At 48.2% G+C, this 23,742-nt stretch overlaps 2 protein-coding genes across 2 annotated transcripts; one reads left to right on the forward strand and one right to left on the reverse strand.

The window, feature by feature from the left end:
• Positions 1–10,668: 10,668 nt before the first annotated feature.
• Positions 10,669–13,548, reverse strand: LOC149271536 (large ribosomal subunit protein bL17m-like). The gene is made up of 3 exons (XM_089507336.1): positions 13,375–13,548; positions 12,904–12,972; positions 10,669–10,920 (listed from the first exon to the last, which is right to left on the reverse strand). Exons 1-3 carry the CDS (start codon positions 13,546–13,548, stop codon positions 10,669–10,671), a joined length of 495 nt encoding a protein of 164 aa, XP_089363462.1.
• Positions 13,549–14,651: 1,103 nt separating this feature from the next.
• Positions 14,652–22,534, forward strand: LOC149271537 (zinc finger protein 410-like). The gene is made up of 10 exons (XM_089507337.1): positions 14,652–14,684; positions 15,278–15,430; positions 15,711–15,897; positions 15,975–16,166; positions 16,462–16,621; positions 17,556–17,737; positions 17,824–17,913; positions 17,993–18,091; positions 18,240–18,331; positions 22,166–22,534. Exons 1-10 carry the CDS (start codon positions 14,652–14,654, stop codon positions 22,532–22,534), a joined length of 1,557 nt encoding a protein of 518 aa, XP_089363463.1.
• The last annotated feature ends 1,208 nt before the right edge of the window (positions 22,535–23,742 follow it).

Here is a 23,742-nt window from a genome sequence, read left to right on the forward strand (position 1 = left end):
ACAGAACTTGATGGCAGGGAAGTACCATTCAGCTCATCTGGCCTGAACATTCAAATCATTTTTACATTCCAAGTACACGATCCAGAAGCCCATCACAGCTAATTTAGGTGACATCACCATGATGTGATAGATTCCTTTGTGTTATAGAACACACTGAGCCATAATAAAGGCCATGGGAAAGCAACATCTCTGTTGGGACGTTAACCTTCTAACTACTCTTCTATCAGGTTTATTCTGCTCATTTCTCTTACGAATTATGTTTAAAAACCTTAAAAGAGATGATGGTTTCACTTTTTATACATCTAGAAACCACATGATTGCCCCCTACCTCGCCACCATCTCTTTTTCTTTGTTGGATGCATAGCCGCTGCTGCTCAGGGTTTTGGTCGGGGAGGAAGTACAGACAGTGATTCTTGAAGTACTGGTCAACGAGAGGAAGGAGAACCTAGAACGGGAAAAAAGAGGACGCTGGATTTACCTGGATGCTGACAAACATCACCTGGTACGAGCAAACGAAAGGAAAACAGAGTTTCATCCATCTTCACTCTATCGATAACCAAGGATGTAAACAAGGAGGGCTACGGTATGAATCATTTCATAAATGATGTGAACAATTTTTGAGCCTCTGTTACAAAACATGGTATGACCATTCCAGATGGATTCAATCCCATAGGCAGTGAAAGTTCAAGCAGCAAGGGTTAATATATCGTTATTAATATCTCATGTATCGTTCCAAACAACCGTAACAAGGGGAAAACATTTATGAATGTTTCAAAACCACTTACTTTAGCAAAAAATTTGATTTCTTGCTCGTGGGGAGATTTTTCGCTGTTATGGTACATTTTAAATAGAAATGTTAGACACAACGATATTTATTGTAAGTCCTCGGTACAGGACCCAAGAAGAGCCGTATGATTGAAATAAACATAATGTAATAAAAGCCTTATTACTGTATTTCAGATATCAGATCTAAAATCCCGGCCCAATGCTTTCACTCAATAGACACGGTGTACACCATGCCAAACCAGGTCAACGAGGCACATCTTACCTAAGTGAGCAATGAACTCCTGAACACCTTCTTCAGGAACATGAAGGCAAATCTCTTTTCCACGGATGAAGCATCTAGTTCCATGTCCTTTAATCCCCTGCAACGAATATTATAAAAATATATATTAAACTAAGATAATAATATGTGCATCGTATTTCATGCATAATAATAAAATGAATAGATGAACAAGAAAGTCGAGATGTTACAGAACGCTAAATGCGGCATCTGGACCTGGATATTATTGCAGGAATTTAAAAAGCTCCTGAGCTTTCTCCCGATCTCGGGACTTCTCTTTGGCTGTTAGGGTGTCGTACGGCACAAGTAATGGACGGCTCCCTCCGCCCTGCAGACCGACAACCAACAATTCATTCATCAAACGGATTATTTGCATTGGTTTTCCCTTTCTGTAAATGACAATTTTCGGTATTGGGTGCTCCTATGTGTACAGTAAAGCCACATTCACTAATAAATGCAAAGCGGAGCCTTCAATAAATATTAGTTACGTTTCACATTATGTACTGTTAGAACGGAGGACACGATTGCTCCCTTATTCTTAAAACCAGGCACCATTTAAACAAATGTATATCTTACCTTTGCTCTCCAATTCTAGGTTCTTCTTTTTGGCCCAAATATTAGGGTCATTTTCAGCCATCACCTCAACCATTCCCTGCAAAAGCGGTGGAAGCAGAGACAACCGACCAAAGCTAAATATTTATTTTAATTGCTGCATAGATTATTATTATTATTATTATTATCCTTTATTTATATAGCGCCAACAGTTTACGCAGCGCTTAATACAATACATAAATTCAAGGGATATGACAAGACAAGAATTGACAGACTAAGACAAACCGATACATTTGGTGGAGAGAGCTCTGCTCGCAAGCTTACAATCTAGAGGGAAATGGGGTGACAAACATAAGGCACAGAGAAAGGGTGAGAGGTATTGTGGGGGTTGTATCGATGACAAGGAAGTTCTAGCAGCTAAGATGGCACGGCTTCTCTGAAGAAGTGGGTTTTTAGATGTTTCTTGAATGTTGGGAGGGAGGGAGAATGCTGAAGGTTCCTTGGGAGCAGATTCCAGAGATATGGGGCAGCCAGAGTGAAATCTTGTAGACGGGAAAAGGAAGAGGTGATGAGTGAGGAGGAGAGCCTTAGCCCATGGGAGGAACGTAGGGATCGAGTAGGAGAGTGTTTGCTAATGAGGTCAGAAATGTACGGAGGAGCAGTATTATGGGGGGTATTATTGGGGAGCAGTGTTATGGGGGGTATTATTGGGGAGCAGTGTTATGGGGGGTATTATTGGGGAGCAGTGTTATGGGGGGTATTATTGGGGAGCAGTGTTATGGGGGGTATTATTGGGGAGCAGTATTATGGATGGCCTTATATGTCAGTACCAGGATCTTAAATTTAATTCTAAAGGTAATTGGGAGCCAGTGGAGGGTTTCACAGAGGGGGGAAGCAGAAGAGGAGCGACGTGCAAGGAAGATGAGCCTAGCAGCGGCATTTAGGATAGACTGTAAAGGAGAGAGTCGAGACAGTGGAGTGCCAACCAGAAGAGTGTTGCAGTAGTCAAGACGGGAAATGATAAGGGAATGAACGAGGGTTTTTGTGGATTCTTGGGTGAGGAATGGGCGGATACGAGAGATGTTTTTTAGGTGCAAGCGGCAGGATTTGGCGAGGGACTGAATGTGAGGGATGAAGGAGAGGTTGTAGAATGATCAAAAAAATAGGCCAGTACAGCCTTAAAAAAAAACATTGTGCAGAGTGAACGACCGGTTTCCTTAATAATTTTGTGAAAAATCCAGTAAGGCTCCAAGATACATAAATCTCTTTATGTACAATCATTTTGGCTCACTTTTGATGTCAGATAACTTTGACAAATAACCTTCACGGAGGAAAACATTCCAATCTGGAAGATTTAATCTCAGTTTTCAAACATAACGAGAAGCGCTGCCTGTAGTGTTCTCCCAAACCCAAGTCATCCTGCATCAAATCCAATTTGTTTTTTGGGGCTATCATCCATACATACAAATATATATTTGGCAATGAATCATACATACATATATTGTGAAGCCCTGAAACATGTTCTGACATCAACTTTGATTTGTCTAGGAATTCTAGGAAAATGGTGAATCGTTTGCTGGATTAAAATAAAAAATATACTAAAGGATCTCGACATGTATAGCTCTGAAGAAGAGTAGTGGTAGATGGAGGCCATAGTCTAAAACTAGAGGATTTTTAGATGTGATAAAATGTTAAGTCGGATTTTCATAATGGCAATATAAAATCCAGCATACACCGTAATGGCGGTCGCCATTAACACAAAAAAAAAATGTTTCATCTGGTTTTGTTCCATTAAACTTTGGAACCTTCATCTGCAGACCTGGAGGCGGCCATTATTGTCAGTCGTGTGATATTTTGGGTGACTTTCCCTGATCACCACACTAAGTTGATTATTTACGGCAATGCCAATGAAATCTGTTCCTCCATAGACGTTACCTTTTATCAGCAGATTACTTTTTTTTTTCAACCTCATTAACTAAGTAACCGGATTTCACTAAGACGGTGGTAGATAACTGGAACAACTTTCTGGCCAGTGCGGTAGGGGTAGGCAATCTTCGGCTCTCCTGATGTTGTGGACTACATCTCCCATGATGCTCTTACAGTCATAATGCTGGCAAAGCATCAAGGGAAATGTAGTTCACAACATCTGGAGAGCCAAAGATTGCGTACCCCCGGGATAGGCATATGGCCATCCTGAATATAGAGTTTAGCAGGGAGTAATGGCCAGATCAGATGGGCAACATCGGTTTGGAGAAAAGAAATAGACTATAACGGGGACACAAACCTGGAGCTCTCTGGAAAGGACAACATTGCTCAGATCGACTGGGACAGGAGTGTAACCATTTCCCTGCAAAACATAGATCAGACAGAATGTTGGAATCATAAACAATCAAAGCATAGGTTAACTCGATGAACTACGTGAGTCCTGCATAGTACATCTCCAGTTTTCATATGAATGCACTCACTTTCTCCTCAGTTATTACATTCACTGTTGGCTAGTGATCTTTGGTTTGATCTATACAACACCAGTCCGTTACAAGTCTAATCTTGCAGGCTGTGACTAAGATACACATTACCACCCATAAAACAGAATTTAGAATTGGCTTGTAGACCTGTCTGCATGTTATTACTGCAATTCAAATGTGAAATCTGTGATTATGTCGGCTAAAAACCAATATGCCTACTTCTTAAATTCCACCCAAGCCAGCTCCCTTTAATATATATATATATATATATATATATATATATATATATATATATAAGCACACCATTGGTGAGTCACTGATGTAGTCTAGAATGTGGGGTCCAGTTAGAAGGCGTACCTGTGACTTGGCCACCCTGAGTCTAACCTGGGATATGATTCTGCTTGTAACATACATTTGATCGCTCGTATACCTGGCTGGCCTGGGACATGCTGCGCAGCTTTTCATTTTCCCTGTGCGGTGCCAGGGCTTCTCCTTCCTTCGTACGTTCCACGCTCCAGCCTGTCGCCGACTCCCTGACAGGCCGCCGATAAATCTCCTTCTCCTATTGAAAGACAGAGATAAATGACCACCGGGTCTTTAGAGTCGTTAGACACTTCTACTCTGCGTCGGTTCTATAAATATTCACTAAATAAAACTGGGCTTTTTGGAAGGTCGCCGCTATGAGCCAATTACAAACAGAGTTTACAGGATAAAACGAGAGTAACAATGTCATTTCACTCGAACATGCGTGTCCTAGAGCTCCAACATCACATTCGTTTGTAGTAAGCAATCATATATTATAGGAGCTAACAACAATATAACTGCACATAGCATATAACGTAAAGTGCATGTTAAGAGACACCGCGTTGTGGAAATGTTGCGCAGCATGGAGCAGAATAATCTAATTAATACAAAATAGTACTTTCGGTTATATTTATACCCAGGTCTGAACCTTTCCTTTAGTAAGACCTGTTTATGGTTAATGTGCTGCTAGGAAAATGTATAGGAGAAATACATTTTAATGATAAGGGATGTAGTTGAAGTATGTTATGTTTTGTAGTTATCTTCTTGAATTGCGTGCCTTTTGTAGGGCTCACGAATACACGCGCCGATGTATCTCTACACCGAGACTGCTAATTAAACACCGTCTGCTCTATTCTAACCAGTCGAGTCAGAGAAAATCACATTACACTTATTTATAAAGCGCCGGCAGGTTCCGCAGCGCTGTTTCAGTCAGAAGAACAATTTAGAAACACATACAATAACACATAAAATAAATAAATTGTCCGAGGGGAGAAGTGTAGATGGAGAATAGCAGAGGCCCAAGAACTGAGCCTTCAGGAACCCCAGTAGATAGCGGTAGGGGAGAGGAGCGAGTTCCAGTAAATGAGACACTAAAAGTACGTTCAGAAAGGTAGGATTTAATCCATGAAAGAGCCGTGCCACGGATGCCATGAGCATGGAGGGTTTGTAGGTGGCGGGGGTGGTCGACTGCGTCAAAGGCTGCTGAGAGGTCCAAGAGAATAATATCTATCGGACTGGGCAAAAATGGGAACTTGACTCCCCAGTTCATGGAATTTATGCGCTGAGCGGTGATTGCAAAGACTGAAGTTCAAGAGACTACGTCATCTGAAGTGAAAGACTTTAATGAAGGTAAATTTGACCATGAAAGAACACACATAGGCTTGATGGGCAGAACCTCATGCCCTTGTGTACATACGATGAAGACAAAATAAATCCCATACCCCTAGTTTGAAGGGGCAGAGGGGGGGTAGTTTGAAGGGGCAGAGGGGGGGGTAGTTTGAAGGGGCAGAGGGGGGGTAGTTTGAAGGGGCAGAGGGGGGGTAGTTTGAAGGGGAAGAGGGGGGGTAGTTTGAAGGGGCAGAGGGGGGGGGTAGTTTGAAGGGGCAGAGGGGGGGGTATTTTGAAGGGGCAGAGGGGGGGTATTTTGAAGGGGCAGGGGGGTTTGAAGGGGCAGGGGGGGTTTGAAGGGGCACAGGGGGGGGAGTTAGTTTGAAGGGGCACAGGGGGGGTTAGTTTGAAGGGGCACAGGGGGGGTATTTTGAAGGGGCAAAGGGAGGGTAGTTTGAAGGGGCAGAGGGGGGGGTAGTTTGAAGGGGCAGAGGGGGGGGTAGTTTGAAGGGGCAGAGGGGGGGTAGTTTGAAGGGGCAGGGGGGGTAGTTTGAAGGGGCAGAGGGGGGGGGTTGTTTGAAGGGGCAGAGGGGGGGTAGTTTGAAGGGGCAGAGGGGGGGTAGTTTGAAGGGGCAGAGGGGGGTATTTTGAAGGGGCAGGGGGGGTATTTTGAAGGGGCAGAGGGGGGGGTAGTTTGAAGGGGCAGAGGGGGGTAGTTTGAAGGGGCAGAGGGGGGGGTAGTTTGAAGGGGCAGAGGGGGGGTAGTTTGAAGGGGCAGAGGCAGAGGGGGGTAGTTTGAAGGGGCACGGGGGGGTAGTTTGAAGGGGCAGAGGGGGGGTAGTTTGAAGGGGCAGAGGGGGGGTAGTTTGAAGGGGCAGGGGGGGTATTTTGAAGGGGCAGGGGGGTGTAGTTTGAAGGGGCAGGGGGGGGTAGTTTGAAAGGGGGGAGGGGTCGTTTGAAGGGGCAGAGGGGGGGGGGACATACTAAAACGAATGACAAAATGGAATGCCCATAGACCAGGGGTGTCCAAGTTTTTTCTGCAGTGGGCCACTTCATCAGAATTGTATCCGTGCGAGGGCCGCACTCATTTTTCACTGTGAGAAAATATGGCCTTTAATAAAATATGCAGATTAAAATAAAGTAAATGACACAAAACCTTTACTTTTCCTCTCACTGATTTCTGGGCCTAGAAAGGTTTGTGACTACCCGGCGGCAGGTTCATGGGAGCCGGTGCCAGGAGCCGCAGCCGGGACCGGTGCCGGGGACGGGAGCCGCGGCCGGGACCGGGGCGGGTAGGACCGCCGGTGCGGCACCCGGCCTGGGCGGCCCGAGGTCCGTGGAGCCCCGGGCGGAACCCTCGGCCGTCTCCCGGGCGGCAGGTTACCGGGACCGGGGCGGGTTGGACCGCCGGTGCGGCACCCGGGCTGGGCGTCCCGAGGTCCGTGGAGCTCCTGGCGGGACCCTCGGCCGTCTACCGGACGGTGGGGTTCCCGGGAGCCGCGGACGGTTTCGCTGGCGGTGGGGTTTCCGTGAGCCAGCCCGGGACCTGGGCGGGTTGGGAGCTGCGGCTGGGGCCAGGAGCCGGACCGTCGGTGCGGCACCCTGGCTAGGCGTCCCGAGGTCGTTGGGAGGCCCTGGCGGGACTCGCGGGCGGCGGGTGCCGATCGCGCAAGCCATGGCTCCCGGCAACTTGAGCGTCTCCCCTAACTATCCGGCGGAGGGTGCCTGATGACCCTGGCGAACCAGGCAGAGTTCCACGACACCACCGGGAAAACCCGGCCAGGCAGGCCGAGCTCGATGGAGCGAGGGTCGGATGCGGCCGGCAAATCCGACCTCATCGACTTCCAGGGTTTTTCAAGCAACTTGGCCTGCCAAAAACGGGGACTTAGAGCAAAACTGCCGGCCGGCCGCGAGCAACTTGTGCGGCCGTGAACGGGCACATCGACATCTACAGGACACCTAAATGGATAAATCTGGATGGAATTTTCTGTCTCTTTACCTAATTTTGTGAGGATTCAGAGGGAAAATGAAAAAAACACAGATGTTTTTTTCTAATTTTTGCTAGTTTTTACTAAATTTCTAATTCTAAATTTTCAGCTAATCATCCAACTATGGTATCAAAAGAAAGCTCTATCTCTCCTTGAAAAAACAATATATAGTTTATATGGGTACACTATTCACAGTAAAAGAGAATCATCGCTGAACCGACATAGCGCAAAAATGGCAAAATTGCTCCGGGATTGAAGGGGTTTGTGTCCCAATATCTTGTTTTATGTTAATGTGTGTTTTGCTGGATATATCCAGTCCTGTGTGTGAGAAATAAATCAGTCTTCATTTGGTTTTACCCTACACTGAGTCTCGGCTAGTGACTGGGGAACCAGGGAAAGTGTGGTGTCCCAGGCTAAGGGAGCACAAGACAGCGGAGGTAGTCGGTCGGACTAGCCAGCTCCGTTACACTATCTACATAGATGTTATCGCTCCTGAAGGCTTGCGTTGCTGCATGAGTTGAAACTCCCTGGATAAACTGAGCTGGTGGGCTCCTTATCCAGCAGACTTGACATGATAGCTTTCACGGGGTCTTGTAAGCTAAGAGCTATCTCTCTACTCTCATACTCTGCTGCCATCTGACAGTCTCCCCATACTGCTACTCTCTCCCCACACTCTGATGGCTTCTGCCAGTCTCTTCAGACTTTGTTGCCATTTGTTGTTCTCCGCTGCCTTCTGCCAGTCTCCTTGCACTCCGCTGCTTTCTGCCAGTCTACCTGCACCCCGCTGCTTTCTGCCTGTCTCCCCATACTCCGCTGTCTTCCAATCTCCATTGCCATCTCCTAGTCTCTGATGCCATCTGCCAATCTCCCCAGACTCAACTACCATTTGTTCGTCTCCGCTGCTTTCTGCCAGTCTCCCCACACTCCACTGCCTTCTACCAGTTTCCCCGCACTCCACTCACTTCTGCCAGTCTCCCCACACTCCACTGCCTTCTGCTTGTCTCCCCACACTCAGCTACTGTCTCCCTGTCTCCATTGCCATCTGCCATTCTCTGCTGCCATCAAGGATGAAGCGTAAGGCTGCAGCAGACAGCCATCTGCATCCACATGCACCTCCACCTTTCTGCCCCATGCAGGGTTTTTATCCTGAACCATTGATTCCGCAAAGCCACATACTCATGCACGCACAGTTAGTCACTAAAGGTCAGGTCACAAGAGAATGACACCTCCAGGTGTCACCAGGACAGGTTTTAAGTGTTTCGGCTACCTGTGCAATCCCCCTGAGTCCTTTTGTCCTCTCCCTCACTCTAAAGCACCTTTTTTTTCCTCCACCATGTGTTTGCAGGTATAGAGTAAATAAATAACATAAGAACACAGCATTGCAGGTACAGATCAACGGAAAATTGCATGCAAACGCAGTATTGAAGGAATAGATAAAAAAATAGGTGCCATCTGCTGGTGGAAAGTTGGCACTACATGCTTGTATGTGGGATATGCTGCCACCCTGTGGACAAAGAGCATTGTTTTTGCACAAATTATTGCTGCAAAAGGGCTTTATTACTAATCCACCGGGGCATATGTGTTTTATTTAATTTCCTAAACACATGATATGTACGAGCTAATAAAATACACAAACACTTAATAACCTAATTAACCCTATCAATTACCTATAGGTTTTCCAAGATGGCGGATCCAAACATGGTGTTCCAAGATGGCGGATCCAAACATGGTGTTCCAAGATGGCCGACGGCAACTGGGTGTTCCAAGATGGCCGACGGCAACTGGGTGTTTCAAGATGGCTGACCGCGGCTGGGTGCTTCCGGATGGCCGACTGCGATGTTCCACATGAACGAGGGATATATGCGATGTATTCATTTTCTTTTGCTTGTCGGGTCTGTGAGGTAATAATATTACAGCTAAATAAACATACGCAGGACATTGCTGCTCATTAAATGTCACAAAAGCCATCCATCGAGACACAGATTACACTAAATCTACACCCTGTGCAGCAGCGCTTTAAAAGCCGGGTGCAATCACAGAGTATGTACACACGACATAGGATAAGAAATGACAGCGCCATAGCAGCGTTACTAATAAAATGAACGCCAAATATTATTACAAGCTATGGCCGCATGAAGGGGCTGCAGGATAAATACCGGCGGCACCAGAACCGCTTAAATAACGAAACAGGTTTCAGGCGCGGCATACATATTCGCGTGCATGTGTAAATTAGCCTCTACCACTTCTGCTGGGAGACTGTTCCATTTATCTACCACTTTGTCAGTGATGTAAAACCTCCTTCAATTAAATTTACACCTCTGACCTCATTATAAATGTATAATTCAATAGAGCCAGCCCTGTATGATGTATATCTTAATTAGGGGTCCACCCCTGTAAGATGTATAGTTTCATCAGAAGCCTGCACAGTAAGTGTATGCATATTAAATGAATTAGCAAAGTAGTTTGCCAGCGAGGGAAGTGTTAATTATTAGCGTAACCATTGCATTGTGTGTTATTTCTGCGTTCTCAGTATTTGGCGTCGAGCCGGACTCAATCTGCTCGGTTTATCCAGGGATTTTCAGGAGCGGTAACAGCGATTAACTCCTTATCGGGCACTTTATACATTAAACTGTGTAACACCCCCCATCGCCCCCGCCCGTCACATCGAAGAGGCGAAGGCCTCTTCCCGCCACTATCTCGTGTACCGTCGTTATAATTAGCTGACACGCTGGAAGTTGTTACTGGATCCTTTCGAAATAAATACAGCGATGGATGCTTACGAGCCCCAGGGCCGGCTACGTATCCTGTTAGAGTTTATAATGAACAGATCAATTAATTCTCAGCATTCTTTTAATGGAATTCTGTAACATTCTTACTCATTAATCAGTTACATTATATACATCGTTCTGCAGATCCCGTTTGAGAGATATTCCGTGCCCAGATCCATCGTTTCTTCACAAAAGCTTTTTCAGGAGGCTGATGAGAGGAGGTTTTTTTCTAGACGGTAACCCAAAAGAAGTTGGTTCAGAAGGGTTTTGTCGCCGTCTCTCTTCCGCACGTTTAAAGGAGGAAAAGGGTTTCCTTTGTATTCGATGACTGCCATCTTGGCACGGTCCAGTCGGTCTCTGTTGGGAATCCGGTGCATGCTGGTGTAATTCCCGTGCCACGAACTGAAGCGAGGAACCAGCGTCTGGAAGAGCTTGTGAATGAGATCCTTCTCCTGAAAAAGAAGAATGCTAAAAGTGACTAAAGGTCAGGCCAAGGTCACCGGTCGCCCAGCGAGCAGACCCTCCCGCGCGCGCCCAGCGAGCAGACCCTCCCGCGCGCGCCCAGCGAGCAGACCCTCCCGCGCGCGCCCAGCGAGCAGACCCTCCCGCGCGCGCCCAGCGAGCAGACCCTCCCGCGCGCGCCCAGCGAGCAGACCCTCCCGCGCGCGCCCAGCGAGCAGACCCTCACGCGTACAGAAGGACCCAAGCAGCACCCCGGGGCCTCCCGAGCTCCTGCGAGCAGAGCCCTCCCTACCGCTTTTCTCTGTAAGTCATACGACGCGTTACTCGTTAGGTCCCGTTTATCCCTTGTACACCGCTACAGAATATGACGGTGCAACATAAAACAATAACCTCACACCCTGCTGCTATCTCCTTAGGCATCTCTCCAAGACCAGAGTCCCACGGTCTACGCTCTTCATTCTAATCAGGAAGAAACAAAGCGCTGCCGTCCCATCAGAGACATTCCTGCCGATTCCCCGAGTGCTTTGGGAAACCGGACTCTCAGCTGCTTGAAGCCAAACGTAGACGTGGGAGAGGTCACAGCGGTCCCCACCACGCCGTCTCTTACTTCCTTCTAGGATCCGGCTGATGAATGAGAAACGCGAGTCCACTTTGGATTTCTAGGTGTGATTAGTGCTTAACCCATGAAGTACCATTATCTCGCGAGGGCTGCGCGTGTCCAGGTCAGGCAGTCACCGGGGTACACAGTATCTGCGCCTTTTAACCCTTTCAAACCAGCAGAAGGCAGCCAAAGAGTCACAAAACCACCCGAGGTCACATTGTGCGATAACGCATCAGAGGCGGCAGCCGGAAATCCTCTCAAAGACAACAGAACCCAGGAATGGAAGCTTCCGGCAGCCCAAAGGCGAGGACCAAGAACGGACTTTCCAGTCTCCACTGACCTGAGCCACAAGCAGCACCTACCAATCAGATCCCGGCAATAAACTCCCTGTCTCGCTCGCTGTCTGACCAGTCCTGATACCGCAGTCACATCCCCTACATTACATACAGACCCGCCGCTGTCTGACCAGTCCTGATACCGCAGTCACATCCCCTACATTACATACAGACCCGCCGCTGTCTGACCAGTCCTGATACCGCAGTCACATCCCCAACATTACATACAGACCCGCCGCTGTCTGACCAGTCCTGATAACGCAGTCACATCCCCTACATTACATACAGACCCGCCGCTGTCTGACCAGTCCTGATAACGCAGTCACATCCCCTACATTACATACAGACCCGCCGCTGTCTGACCAGTCCTGATACCGCAGTCACATCCCCTACATTACATACAGACCCGCCGCTGTCTGACCAGTCCTGATAACGCAGTCACATCCCCTACATTACATACAGACCCGCCGCTGTCTGACCAGTCCTGATAACGCAGTCACATCCCCTACATTACATACAGACCCGCCGCTGTCTGACCAGTCCTGATACCGCAGTCACATCCCCTACATTACATACAGACCCGCCGCTGTCTGACCAGTCCTGATAACACAGTCACATCCCCTACATTACATACAGACCCGCCGCTGTCTGACCAGTCCTGATACCGCAGTCACATCCCCTACATTACAACGGTGTTGGATGGAGTTGAGGTCGGGGCTCTGTGCGGCCGGTCAAGTTCTTCCCACCTAACTCATCCAGCCGTGTCTTTACAGAGCTTGCTTTGTGCACTGAGCATGGTCACGCTGGGTTAGGAAAGGGTTTCCCTAAACTGTCAAAGTCCCTGTTGGTGTAATGGTCAGGTGTCCCAATACTTTTGGCCATATAGCGTTTGTCCCCTCAAGAGCAGCTGCGCAACTGACAGCAGACAGAAGCGTAACCCCCAGATACCCCGATTAACCGTTTAATCACCGCGGATGTGCCGCTTATTACGTACCGCCAACCGGAAAATCACCCCGGATGTGCCACTTATTACTCACCGTCAGCCAGTAGTCTGCCATCCTCATAGCCTTCTCACTGGAGTCCCCTAACCTGCCGTAATCAATCAACTGCAAAGCAAAAACGGCGGATGAGACAAAGGATTTCAGTGGCTGGGGAAAGCAACTTGACCCCAATGTCACAGAGTTACCCCCAGCATGAGATGAAATACCCCACAAACCCCAAAGTCACAGAGTTACCCCCAGCATGAGATGAAATACCCCACAAACCCCAAAGTCACAGAGTTACCCCCAGCATGAGATGAAATACCCCACAAACCCCAAAGTCACAGAGTTACCCCCAGCATGAGATGAAATACCCCACAAACCCCAATGTCAGAGAGTTACCCCCAACATGAACCCTGTGAGGGGGAGATCTGGCTCCGATACATTTTATTAGCAGTGACGGAACCTGTAGAAAACCGGCTATATGTCCCGTTACACGGTCAGCAAGTTCCATCCGCGGGGCCTCACCTTCTCCGCATACACCTGCAGCTCATCAGCCCGAGCCCACGTGGTTTCAATCCGCTCGTGCCGGACCAAAGCTGTGAGCAGATTCCGGAGGAGATCGAGTCTGGAGCGAGGGCCAAGACCGATCCGCCGGGCCACTCTACCGTGAGAGATAAGGAGACCGGGAAACAATCGCATGGTGACCTAGAATCAAAGGCACGCAAACTTCCCAGCTTCCGTCCTCGCTGACAGCGGTAACCCCTCTCGGCTTCCGTCTTCGCTCTCGCTGACAGCGGTAACCCCTCTCGGCTTCCGTCCTCACTGACCAATTGTCTGCTCTCCTTAACCTCGACGGCTTCCGTACATTCTACAAATTGTCATTTCCTTGCGGCGCGGAATATATCGGCTAAAGAAGTGGCCGGAAGCGGAGCTTGTGTTGTGGGGGAGCCCGGTACCGGAAGAGCAGACAACCTCGGTTTCACATATTGGAGAGAAATGGGTTAAACATGGGAACTCTCACCACTCACTGGGAGGTGACTGCTAGGGGCCAGGTACGGCCTGGAGGGGGGGTGTGTGTGTGTATATATATATATATATATATATATATATATAATGTGTGTGTAATCATCTGGATGTATATAGTGAGGTGTGAGATATATCTATATATCACACGTCACTATATACATCCAGATGATTACACACACACACCATATAGATTATATATATATATATATATATATATATATATATATATATATTATAATCACGCTTCACTATAGACATCCACATGATTACACACACAGATATATATATATATATATATATGTGTGTGTGTGTGTGTGAGAGATATATATATATATAGATATATCTATATATCACACCTCACTATATACATTCAGATGATTACACCCACATATATATATATATCACGCCTCACTATATACACACATTATATATAACGCCTCACTATATACATCCAGATGATTACACACATTATATATATATATATATATATATATATCTGTATCACACCTCACTATATACATCCAGATGATTACACACACATTATATATATATATATATATATATATATATAATCACGCTTCACTATAGACATCCACATGATTACACACACATATATAGAGAGAGAGAGAGTGGGTAACATCATGACCTCGTGTTATGTTCTTTAGGACCATAAAATACCGTTTGGTGTGATTGTGATACAAGTAGATAATCAATGGCTTTTCTTTGTCATGAAGGTGGTTTCCTCTCTGGACCTGTTGGACTCTGGAGCTATGCCAATGCTATCTGATGAGCTGCAGTCCAGACCAGAAGTGAGTTCTACATCAGCAGAGGGCGTGGGGAGAAGAGAAAATGTCTTTGTAAAGCCAATGCCCTCCGGTAACCCGATAAGTCTTGGTTAATGATGGAGAAGAAAGATAACTTTATTGGGAAGGAACACAGAAAGGTGAAAGCATCTCGCCGAACACAGGCAGGCAAAGCAGGGCGTTCAGCAGAGGGATCAATGAAAGGGAGGGAGGAGGAATGGGGGCCGAGCAGCAGCTGACCTTTGGTGTCCGATCTGTTCTCCGCTTCCCAGGCCGTGCCGCGGGCGCTCGGCTTCATCCGTTAACATTCAGCTCCCTGTTCCGTTATCACAGCGACACACATCGACTCTTCAAACCATGAAGTCAGCTCTGAAATATAGAACCGCCTCTGGCATATGACACACTTTGCCTTGAGAGAACAATGTATGACATCACAGGCGTATACATGTAGTAACACAGAACTATTCACATGAGTTATTCGATGAGCGCATCGTAAAGATTTGGTGCATTTTGGCGTGACACGGCCACTCAGTCCTTAAATCCAGACCCTTCCTCTCTGTTCTCTGCCATGCGTTAAGCTTTTGCCTGCTCTGTTACAGCTTCTGGTGGAGTTTGTGCAAAATACTTCAATTCCTTTGGGAGAAGAGCTCGTGGAATCGGAATGTAAGGTCCTTCCGTGTCTCTCTCCCCTTCCGGAGTCTGAAGCGACACAGTGTGGGTCGCTGCTGTTAGGTAACTTTACGCTTCTCATGGTTATTACGGTCTGTCTGCCGAGAGCTGTGTATTCATTTTAAAGAAAGACGCTTAAAATAGAGCGCAGAAACAATAAAACAAGTTTGTGTCCTACATTTAGAGAAAATGCGTGCAGCTTTAGCATGTAATGGACGTAAATGCTTTCCCTTTGAATGAGGTGCAGCTTGATTGTAAGGTGTTCCGGGCCTAGAGCTGTGACATTGTGGAGAAGCCTGGTTCGGTGACCTGTTTGCCCTGACTCCTGAAACTCATTCTATTCCAGACGCAGCGGTCGTGCAGGAGCTTCCGCCAAAAAGTCCAGGCGCGACCTTGCTGAACACTCTTCATGTGGACGTTGATCACAGTGCAGACCCCAGGGTGGGGAAGAACAGCGCCCTCCTTTCCCCCACGGACCCTCCGACGCTGCTCCAAGATCTGCCCCCCACCGATAACTCTTCCTTTATACTTCTCAACCTCGCCAGAACAGGTAACTTGGTTACAAATCCCTGGAATGGTTTTTGACGTTCGGTGATGTCGCGCTGAAGTGTTCGTTTCCTTCTCCAGGGTTAGGGTCTCCTCCAGAGCAGCTGGTTTTTGTTCACGATGAAGCAGAGGACTCTGGTAACGATTTCCTTTCCAGTGATTGCACCGACAGCAGCACTCCGTGGTTTCTGCGCGTTCAGGAGTTGGCCCATGACAGTCTAATAGCCGCTACCCGGGCACAGTTAGCAAAGAGTGCCAAGACCATCTGCAACGGTATGAAATCCCTCGATCGTAACGCATTCCGCTCTCCGCGGTGGATTGTGAATAATGGAGTTGTGGCGGGTCTGAGAGCGGCAAGGCGAAGGCGCTCCATGCGCATGCCTTACGAAGTAAGAGATCTTTTAGATTTGGTATTTTCTGGGATCGGGTTCTAATCTTTCGGAAAGAGAAGGCAGGTAGGTGGCAGGAGTGAAAGTAAATATAAGTAAATAGACTTGTATAGCAGACATTGTAGTAAGAATACTTCCTTTGAAACGGTTACACAGAGATCTGTTCTGCTGGTTTTTAGGAGAAATCACTCTGAGCCCCTCCTTGGATGCAGAACCAAGAACCCCCCTGGCGGTCTCTCATCTGCCGCCCGCAGACAGGCGACTTCGCTGCTCTTTTCGTGGCTGTGACCGGTCCTTCGTGTGGGCGACACACCTGAAGTATCACCTGAAAACACACAGGTGAGTTTTTTGGTTGCAGAGTTGCTGAAATCCGCGGAATTCTCCATCTCCTCCTCTACGGGCATTAACACGGAGTGGTATGGAAGAAAAAGTAAATGTCCCCTCATTGGAACCAAGGGGCCCAGACCCTGAAAACCAGCCCAGGCCATTATCCCTCCCCACCAAACTTTAAGTAATATGCGTTCCGTTAGGTAGCGGTCTCCTGGTATGCGCAAAAACCCAGATCCGTCCATCAGACTTCCAGAGCCCAGCGGCAGTGGCTTTGCACCGGTTCAGCCCATGCGTGGCGCTGAGTATAGTAATCTTCAGGCTGCGCGCAGCCGTTGGCTCCCGACAGACGGCGCTTGTGCTGTTTCCAGAGGCGGTTTGGATCTCCTAATGAGTGATGCAGGGGACGGGTGGTCTTTATGTGCCACGCACTTCAGCGCTCGGTGGGCCGCTGTGTGAGTGTCCGCGGTCTGCCGGTTTGTGGCTGAGCTGTTCCTTCTAGAAGCTCCCGCTTCACAATAATTCAGTGGTCCGGGGCAGATCTAGCAGGGCGGAAACTTTACGAACTGGCTTGGGGCAAAGGTGGCATCCTACGAGCTCTTCGGTACGGCCAGTTCTGTTGCCGACGTTTATAGAGACGGCTGCCTATGGGCTTGATTTTATACCCCTGTTAGCGACCGCTGTGACTGAAACACCTAAACCCAGTAAGTAGGAGTGGGCCACATACCTGGCCCTGTGAAGTGTAGGATGTGTGCGTGATCACAGCCTCAGTCATATTACTATTAACCCTTTGAGTGCCCTTAGAGCCATATAGAATGTGGAGTAAGTGTATTCTCAGGGGCCCGTTATAACTAAACATGGCCGTAACCATGGCAATATAAGGCTTGTGTAGCCCTTTTGCATCTGGCTGTATAGAAACATACTGTATGTAATTGTATCATCGTAGGAATGATCGTTCATTCACCTGTCCTGCTGAAGGTTGTGGGAAAAGTTTCTATGTTCTACAAAGGCTGAAAGTTCACATGCGTACTCACAACGGCGAGCGGCCTTTCCTGTGCCCTCAGGCTGGCTGCGGCAAGCAGTTTACCACAGCCGGCAACCTGAAAAATCATCTGCGCATCCACACAGGTGTGTATCGGTCGCGCGGCCGCCGTGTGCCCGTATCCTGCCGTTCTGTGGCTGGTGCATAGAGCTCGTTGTCTTCCTTCCCGCAGGGGAGAAACCCTTTGTCTGCGAGGCGGAGGGATGTGGACGTTCCTTCGCTGAATACTCGAGCCTGCGAAAGCATATGGTCGTGCACTCAGGTATTTAACTGGCCGCTTCTCCTGTTCAGAATAAAGCTCTGGTGTTTGTCGCTTTCCTAATTGCTTTTTGTACCCCCAGGAGTGAAGTCCCATCAGTGTCCAGCGTGCGGGAAGACGTTTTCTCAGAGTGGAAGTAGAAATGCTCATGTTAGAAAACATCATCCAAGAAGCTCGTCAGGTGAGTGGCGGCTGTGTGTGGCGCCTGTGTGTGGCATCGCGTCAGCCATCCTGGTGAGGTTTGCCACCGGTGACCCCGCCGTGGTGTGCGTCGTTACTGTCCTTCGTCAGTTCTTATAAAAAGCATCTTTAAATTCTGCGTTTGACAGACGGAAGCGTCTCGGCCACTCTGTGCCAGGATCCTCTGCAGCAGACGCACCTGCTCTCCGGGCCCACGCCGCCTCGCACCTACGAACAAGATGTCTCTCTATTGATGAACTGAAGGCTTCTGGGATAACTGGCTCAGGCCGGGACAGTCGCATGGGGCACGGAATAAAGATATTTGGCTTTTAAAGTGCAGAAAGAGTTTGAAAAACTGTTGTGCTGAAGGACGCTGCCTTACAAGAAAAAACTCATCAAGATATTGAGGGACAAAGTGTATGGACGTAAACTTCCTCCGCGCCACGAGTCCTGCGTTCCTTCCTCGTCTGTAAATCGAAGGACGCTTCAGGAGGTTCCGTTCACAGGATCATCCCCCGGTGTGCGCCCAGGTCTGGGGTTAGAGGGGGGTCGGGCCCTGATTGTTCAGACAGGAACGACCCCATGTGCGTATACATGCACAGGGTTTGGTGGGCTACATGGACTTGTTTGCCCTCTGGGCCAGGAGGTGCTAGCCCTCTCCTGTAAGTGTACATTAAGAAGGGCCTGTATAATGTATAGTTTTAATCAGGAACTCTACTCACATTATGCATTATACAGGGTCCGGCTCGCTTCCTGCAGGGGTTGTAGGGTGATGTACTTGGGGCACTGACCCTGCCAGTCTGCGCTTTAGGGGTTCTCGGGGAGTGGGCTGTCGTGTAAATGTCAGGCTGGCTGCAGGATGAATAAATCTTACTGCGCAATTTAATCCTGGTGTTTGTAAAAGTGATCGGCTGAGGCACGTTTAGATACGAGCCGCTTCTTATCGGGCGAGCAGAACCAGCGTGAAAGCAACAACGGTAACGCCAATGCAGGGGTCCACGGGGGGTGAACGCACTCGTTTCCCCCATTTGTATGGTTTAACCGGTCGCGGTGCAGGCATGGACCGTATATCCGTTTCACTGCCCCGTCTCCCTCCAACTCAGCTGACATTTTATCCATAACCCAACATCAGGCATAAAAAACACAGAGGGCCGACAGAATATCACAAAACAGCCGCGCTGTGCGAAAAGCCTCGGGTTTTAATTTTTCATTAATCACACTCTTGTGCATTATTTAAAAATACTCTTCTTCGCAGTTCTCCGTGGAACAAAGCTTACAATTCATCTCTTTCCAGCCCTTCTCACTGCAGCGTGACCACAGACTTACAGATAGAAGAATCGCAAATGAATCTGCTGATGGCGATCTCCCCGTATCCACCAAAACATGTTCCTCTCCTTGAGCATAACCCCGCCCCCAGCGGTGTATACAGTAATATAACCCCCCCAGCGCTGTATACAGTAATATAACCCCCCCCAGCGCTGTATACAGTAATAACCCCCCGTGCTGTATACAGTAATGTAAGTCGCCATTGACAAAAATCCGGTTTTGTCCCCAATAAAAACCCCTTTAGCTGCAGACCTGGAGGCTGCCCCTTGTGAGTCGTGTAACATTTCTGGTGACTTTCCCGGCTCAAACACCCCACTGAGCTGACGCTTTATGGCGACGCTAATGAAGTCCGTTCCTCCATAAACCTCCATTAGTCGGAGAGTCTGGCTGGGTGACTGAGCCATTCTATTGCTTCCCACAGGTACAGGCACTGTGATAAGGAGGAAGGGTGTTTGTCTGTTGGTGGTAGTTTCCATGTTAAGGCACAAAACCCCACCTGCTAAAAACGCGTCTAAATGTTTACCCCTGTGTGAGCGGGGACTATGAGCCCTTTCCTTACACCCCCGGCGTAGCGTATTCCCTGCTGAAACACGGATCAAAATAACAGCGACATCGGATACGCCAGATACGTCCTCCCGGATCGCCCCGCCGGGCCACCTATTCGTCCGCTTCATCGGATCTCCTTCCGCAACTTCCTTGGGATCTTCCCTGATGCTGAACAAAGTCTTCTGTCAGCCCGACCTGCTGCAGGGTACCTGCGAATCTGCACTCGGCTGCTTTAGCGGCATTAGCCTAGGAAAAAAAAAGCAACCAAAGACTAAGTATGTGAGAGTATGTTCTCCGACGGCACGAAAAGGAAACAAAACATATTAAAAACCACGCATCTCCTGCACGGACAACAGACGAGGGAAGAGGCGAGCGTATGCCGAGGCTGGGTTAGATCCAGGCCGGGGCCGGTTTGATAAGTGCTTTGTAAACGCTGCAGTATTATGGAAGTCTCTCCTGAAACCAACAGATGGGCTCTGGGCTTCGAGACAGCTCACGAAATACAGCAAGAGAACCTTGATCCCCAAACAAGGACAGAAGAATGGAATAGTGGCCTTGGCCTTCCACGGTCCCTGTCCATTTCTATTACCGTATTTCCTCGATTATAAGACGACCCCCCAAAATCTGAATATTCATTTATGGAAAAAAAAAAAAGAAAAGGCCTGAATATAAGACGACCCTAAAGGAAAAAAGTTTTACCAGTAAATGTTAATTGATGTAAACTATGAGAACAACTGTTTGTTAATAAAAGCTACGATTGAGAAAAATATTTTGTTTTTATTTCCTTTTTTTTTCCAACCTGCCCCCCCAGTTATGCAATCTGCCCCCAGGCTTGCCACTCTGCTCCAGAAATGCCTTATACCCCCTATATGCCACTGTGCCCCATGATATGCCTTTTAACCCTCTAAATGCCACTGTGCCCTATGATACACCTTTTAACCCTCTATATGCCACTGTGCCCCATGATACACCTTTTAACCCTCTATATGCCATTGTGCCCCATGATATGCCTTTTGACACCCTATGTGCCACTCTGCATCCAGAAATGCCTTATACCCCTATATGCCCCTCTGGCATTTAGGGGGTTAAAAGGCATATTATGGAGCAGAGTGGGATTTAGGGAGGTATAGGGCATTTCAGGAGGCAGAGTGGCGTATAGAGGGTTAAAAGGCATTTCTGGAGGCAGAGTGGCATTAAGGGGGTTAAAAGGCATTTCATAGAGCACTCTGCCTCCAGAAATGCCTTATGCCCCCCATTTAAACACTCCTCTGCCCCCCCCCAACTTACCGGTGCTTCTGAGTCCCCGGTGCTTAGTCCGGGCAGCGTGTAGAGCTCTACGGGCTTGAGCGGAAGTTGTCTACGCGAATCGCGTAGAGCTCTACACGCTGCCCGGACTAAGCACCGGGGACTCAGAAGCACCGGTAAGCTGGGGGGGACATAACACATCGCTGCGGGGGATCTGGATCTTAGTCTCATAGTCAGACCTATTTGAGGTCTGATTATAAGACGACCCCGATTATAAGATGAAGGGTATTTTTCAGAGCATTTGCTATGGAAAAAAAACTCGTCTTATAATCGAGCAAATACGGTATTATCAATTTCTTACTTTAGTGAGAAGCTCAAAAAGGTAGGGTCTCAACTTCACTCTGGCCTTCATCCGCTCCAGCTCCTCCTTATATTCTTTCATCCTCTTTCCATCGGCTTGCCTAAAAATCAAAAATCTATGAATGTCTGCGTCCTCCAGGAGTTAGTGAGTTCCCCGCTAAGAAGTCATTTCCAGACCCCATAAGGGGTCCTCTAGCAGCTAATAAGTCAAGACCTAAAGCTCTACGATCTGGAAGCAGCACCCGAGTGAGCCCTGCAATGAACGAGCCTCGTACAAAGGATAAGATTTTCTTGCACTTCTAACAACAGATTTTAAATGTCTTCAGATAACCTGAGCAGGTTTTACGTCACTGCAGTAATTAGCCGTTAGCGGACGTGATGGCTGCACCCACAATAATAAATAAAGCAAGTAGGTCACAAGAAACGGAAATGTCACGGACCGGTTCTGGTGCAGCCTCTCTGCATTGGTTTCTGAGAGGGGTCGGTGAGGGTCCATGGCCTTTGCCCTCCTGGATATTGAGCTCTGCAGCACCAGGGACTGTTTGCTTTCTTTTGTCCACTTGGTCTCTTGTCTCTCTTGTTCATTCTTTTCCTGCAGGGAAGCTCTGTAACAAAATGTGCACATTGTCTCCGTGTCACATACAGCCTCGCCTGGCTTAACACGAAACCCACTGACCGGTCCCTGCCGGAGTCCGACACGAAACCCACTGACCGGTCCCTGCCGGAGTCCGACACGAAACCCACTGACTCTTCCCTGCCAGAGTCCGACACGAAACTCACTGACTGGTCCCTGCCGGAGTCCGACACGAAACCCACTGACTCTTCCCTGCCAGAGTCCGACACGAAACTCACTGACCGGTCCCTGCCGGAGTCCCACACGAAACCCACTGACCGGTCCCTGCAGAGTCAGGAGCTGGATAAAAGCTTGGTGGCCACGCTGACTTTGCTTGACCATCAGAGAGATTAGTGCAAACTCATACCCCGCAAGAACAACATGTTTCATAGCAATGTGTATCCAGCTACTTGTGGTTTAATTACCATTATTTAGCTATTAAAGTGTTAGAAATATTCACTGACAAACAAAGCAATAGTGTGAACGTTGATCTGCTCAGACGCTGCCTACCGGCAAGAAATGAACAGGAAATTTATCCCGAAACACCCGGACGATCCTATCTACTAGCCCAAAAGCCCTGAAGCCCGAGCCACTTCACACTTTCATGTGCAATAGTGGAATTTGATGGCGCTATAAAAACTAATAAATAAATAATAATAATAATAACTAAGCTATCGGAAGGGCAGGTAAGATGGGCAAAAAGAGACAACAGGGATGTTGCATGAACCTTCTAGCGATCTTGTAACCGAGGGTTAAGGGTGACTGCCATTGATTGATCAGGAAATCAGGCAGCTGGAGCCCCAGGACACAATTTGAAATCCTGGGGCCATAGATCACACTGGCCGAAAACCTGTCAGTGGCTCAGGCGTGGACCAGCGGACCCAGAAGCCGTCAGTACCATCTATTGGGCCAGCAAGGCTAAAGTCCCCTCCCTGCCAAAAAATGAAAAAAAAACAGCAAAGACTGAGAGAAGGGCGTAAGAAATCATTGGGGACAAACGGAATATAAAGGGAGAACGGATGGTAAAGATTTCCAGGTACAGAGAAGACTAAGGGGGTGAAGAATGGAATAAAGCAGGGCAGAGATCACCGAAAGGAAAGAAGCAAAGAAAGAGACTTCATTTCAATGCGTATAGAAGTAACCCTAAGAGACAGACAGACAGACACAATAAAAGGCACCTAACGGCAGACTGCCTCCTCCTCGCGCTGTCCGTTATATACACTGGGAGCGTATTGGGCGACAAACTCGTCAAACTCCGGAGGGATTCTGCAGGCGTCTCGGAATGACGGGGTCCAACCTGACAAACACAATCGAAACGTCTTCGATATCTCACGACCAGGGGCGGAAGGGAAATAAAGTATCACGGAGGGTAAAAAATACGCGTTTCTATACTTTTTATGTGAAAATAAAGCTAAAGCTCTAGAAGGCTGTGATTATCCTACAGGAGGAAAGAGCTGCTGGCTCCACGAAGCCTAATTAAACCGGCAAGAAACCGGGAGCGTCGCCCCTGCCAGATACGGCTACACCGCTCGTCGTCTGAAGGAACGTTACCAGTACAGCGG

Source organism: Sceloporus occidentalis, unplaced genomic scaffold (genome assembly GCF_023333645.1).
Source record: "Sceloporus occidentalis isolate IW3139 unplaced genomic scaffold, rSceOcc1.0.p SCAF_495, whole genome shotgun sequence".
In the NCBI taxonomy this organism is placed as follows: Eukaryota; Metazoa; Chordata; class Lepidosauria; order Squamata; family Phrynosomatidae; genus Sceloporus; species Sceloporus occidentalis.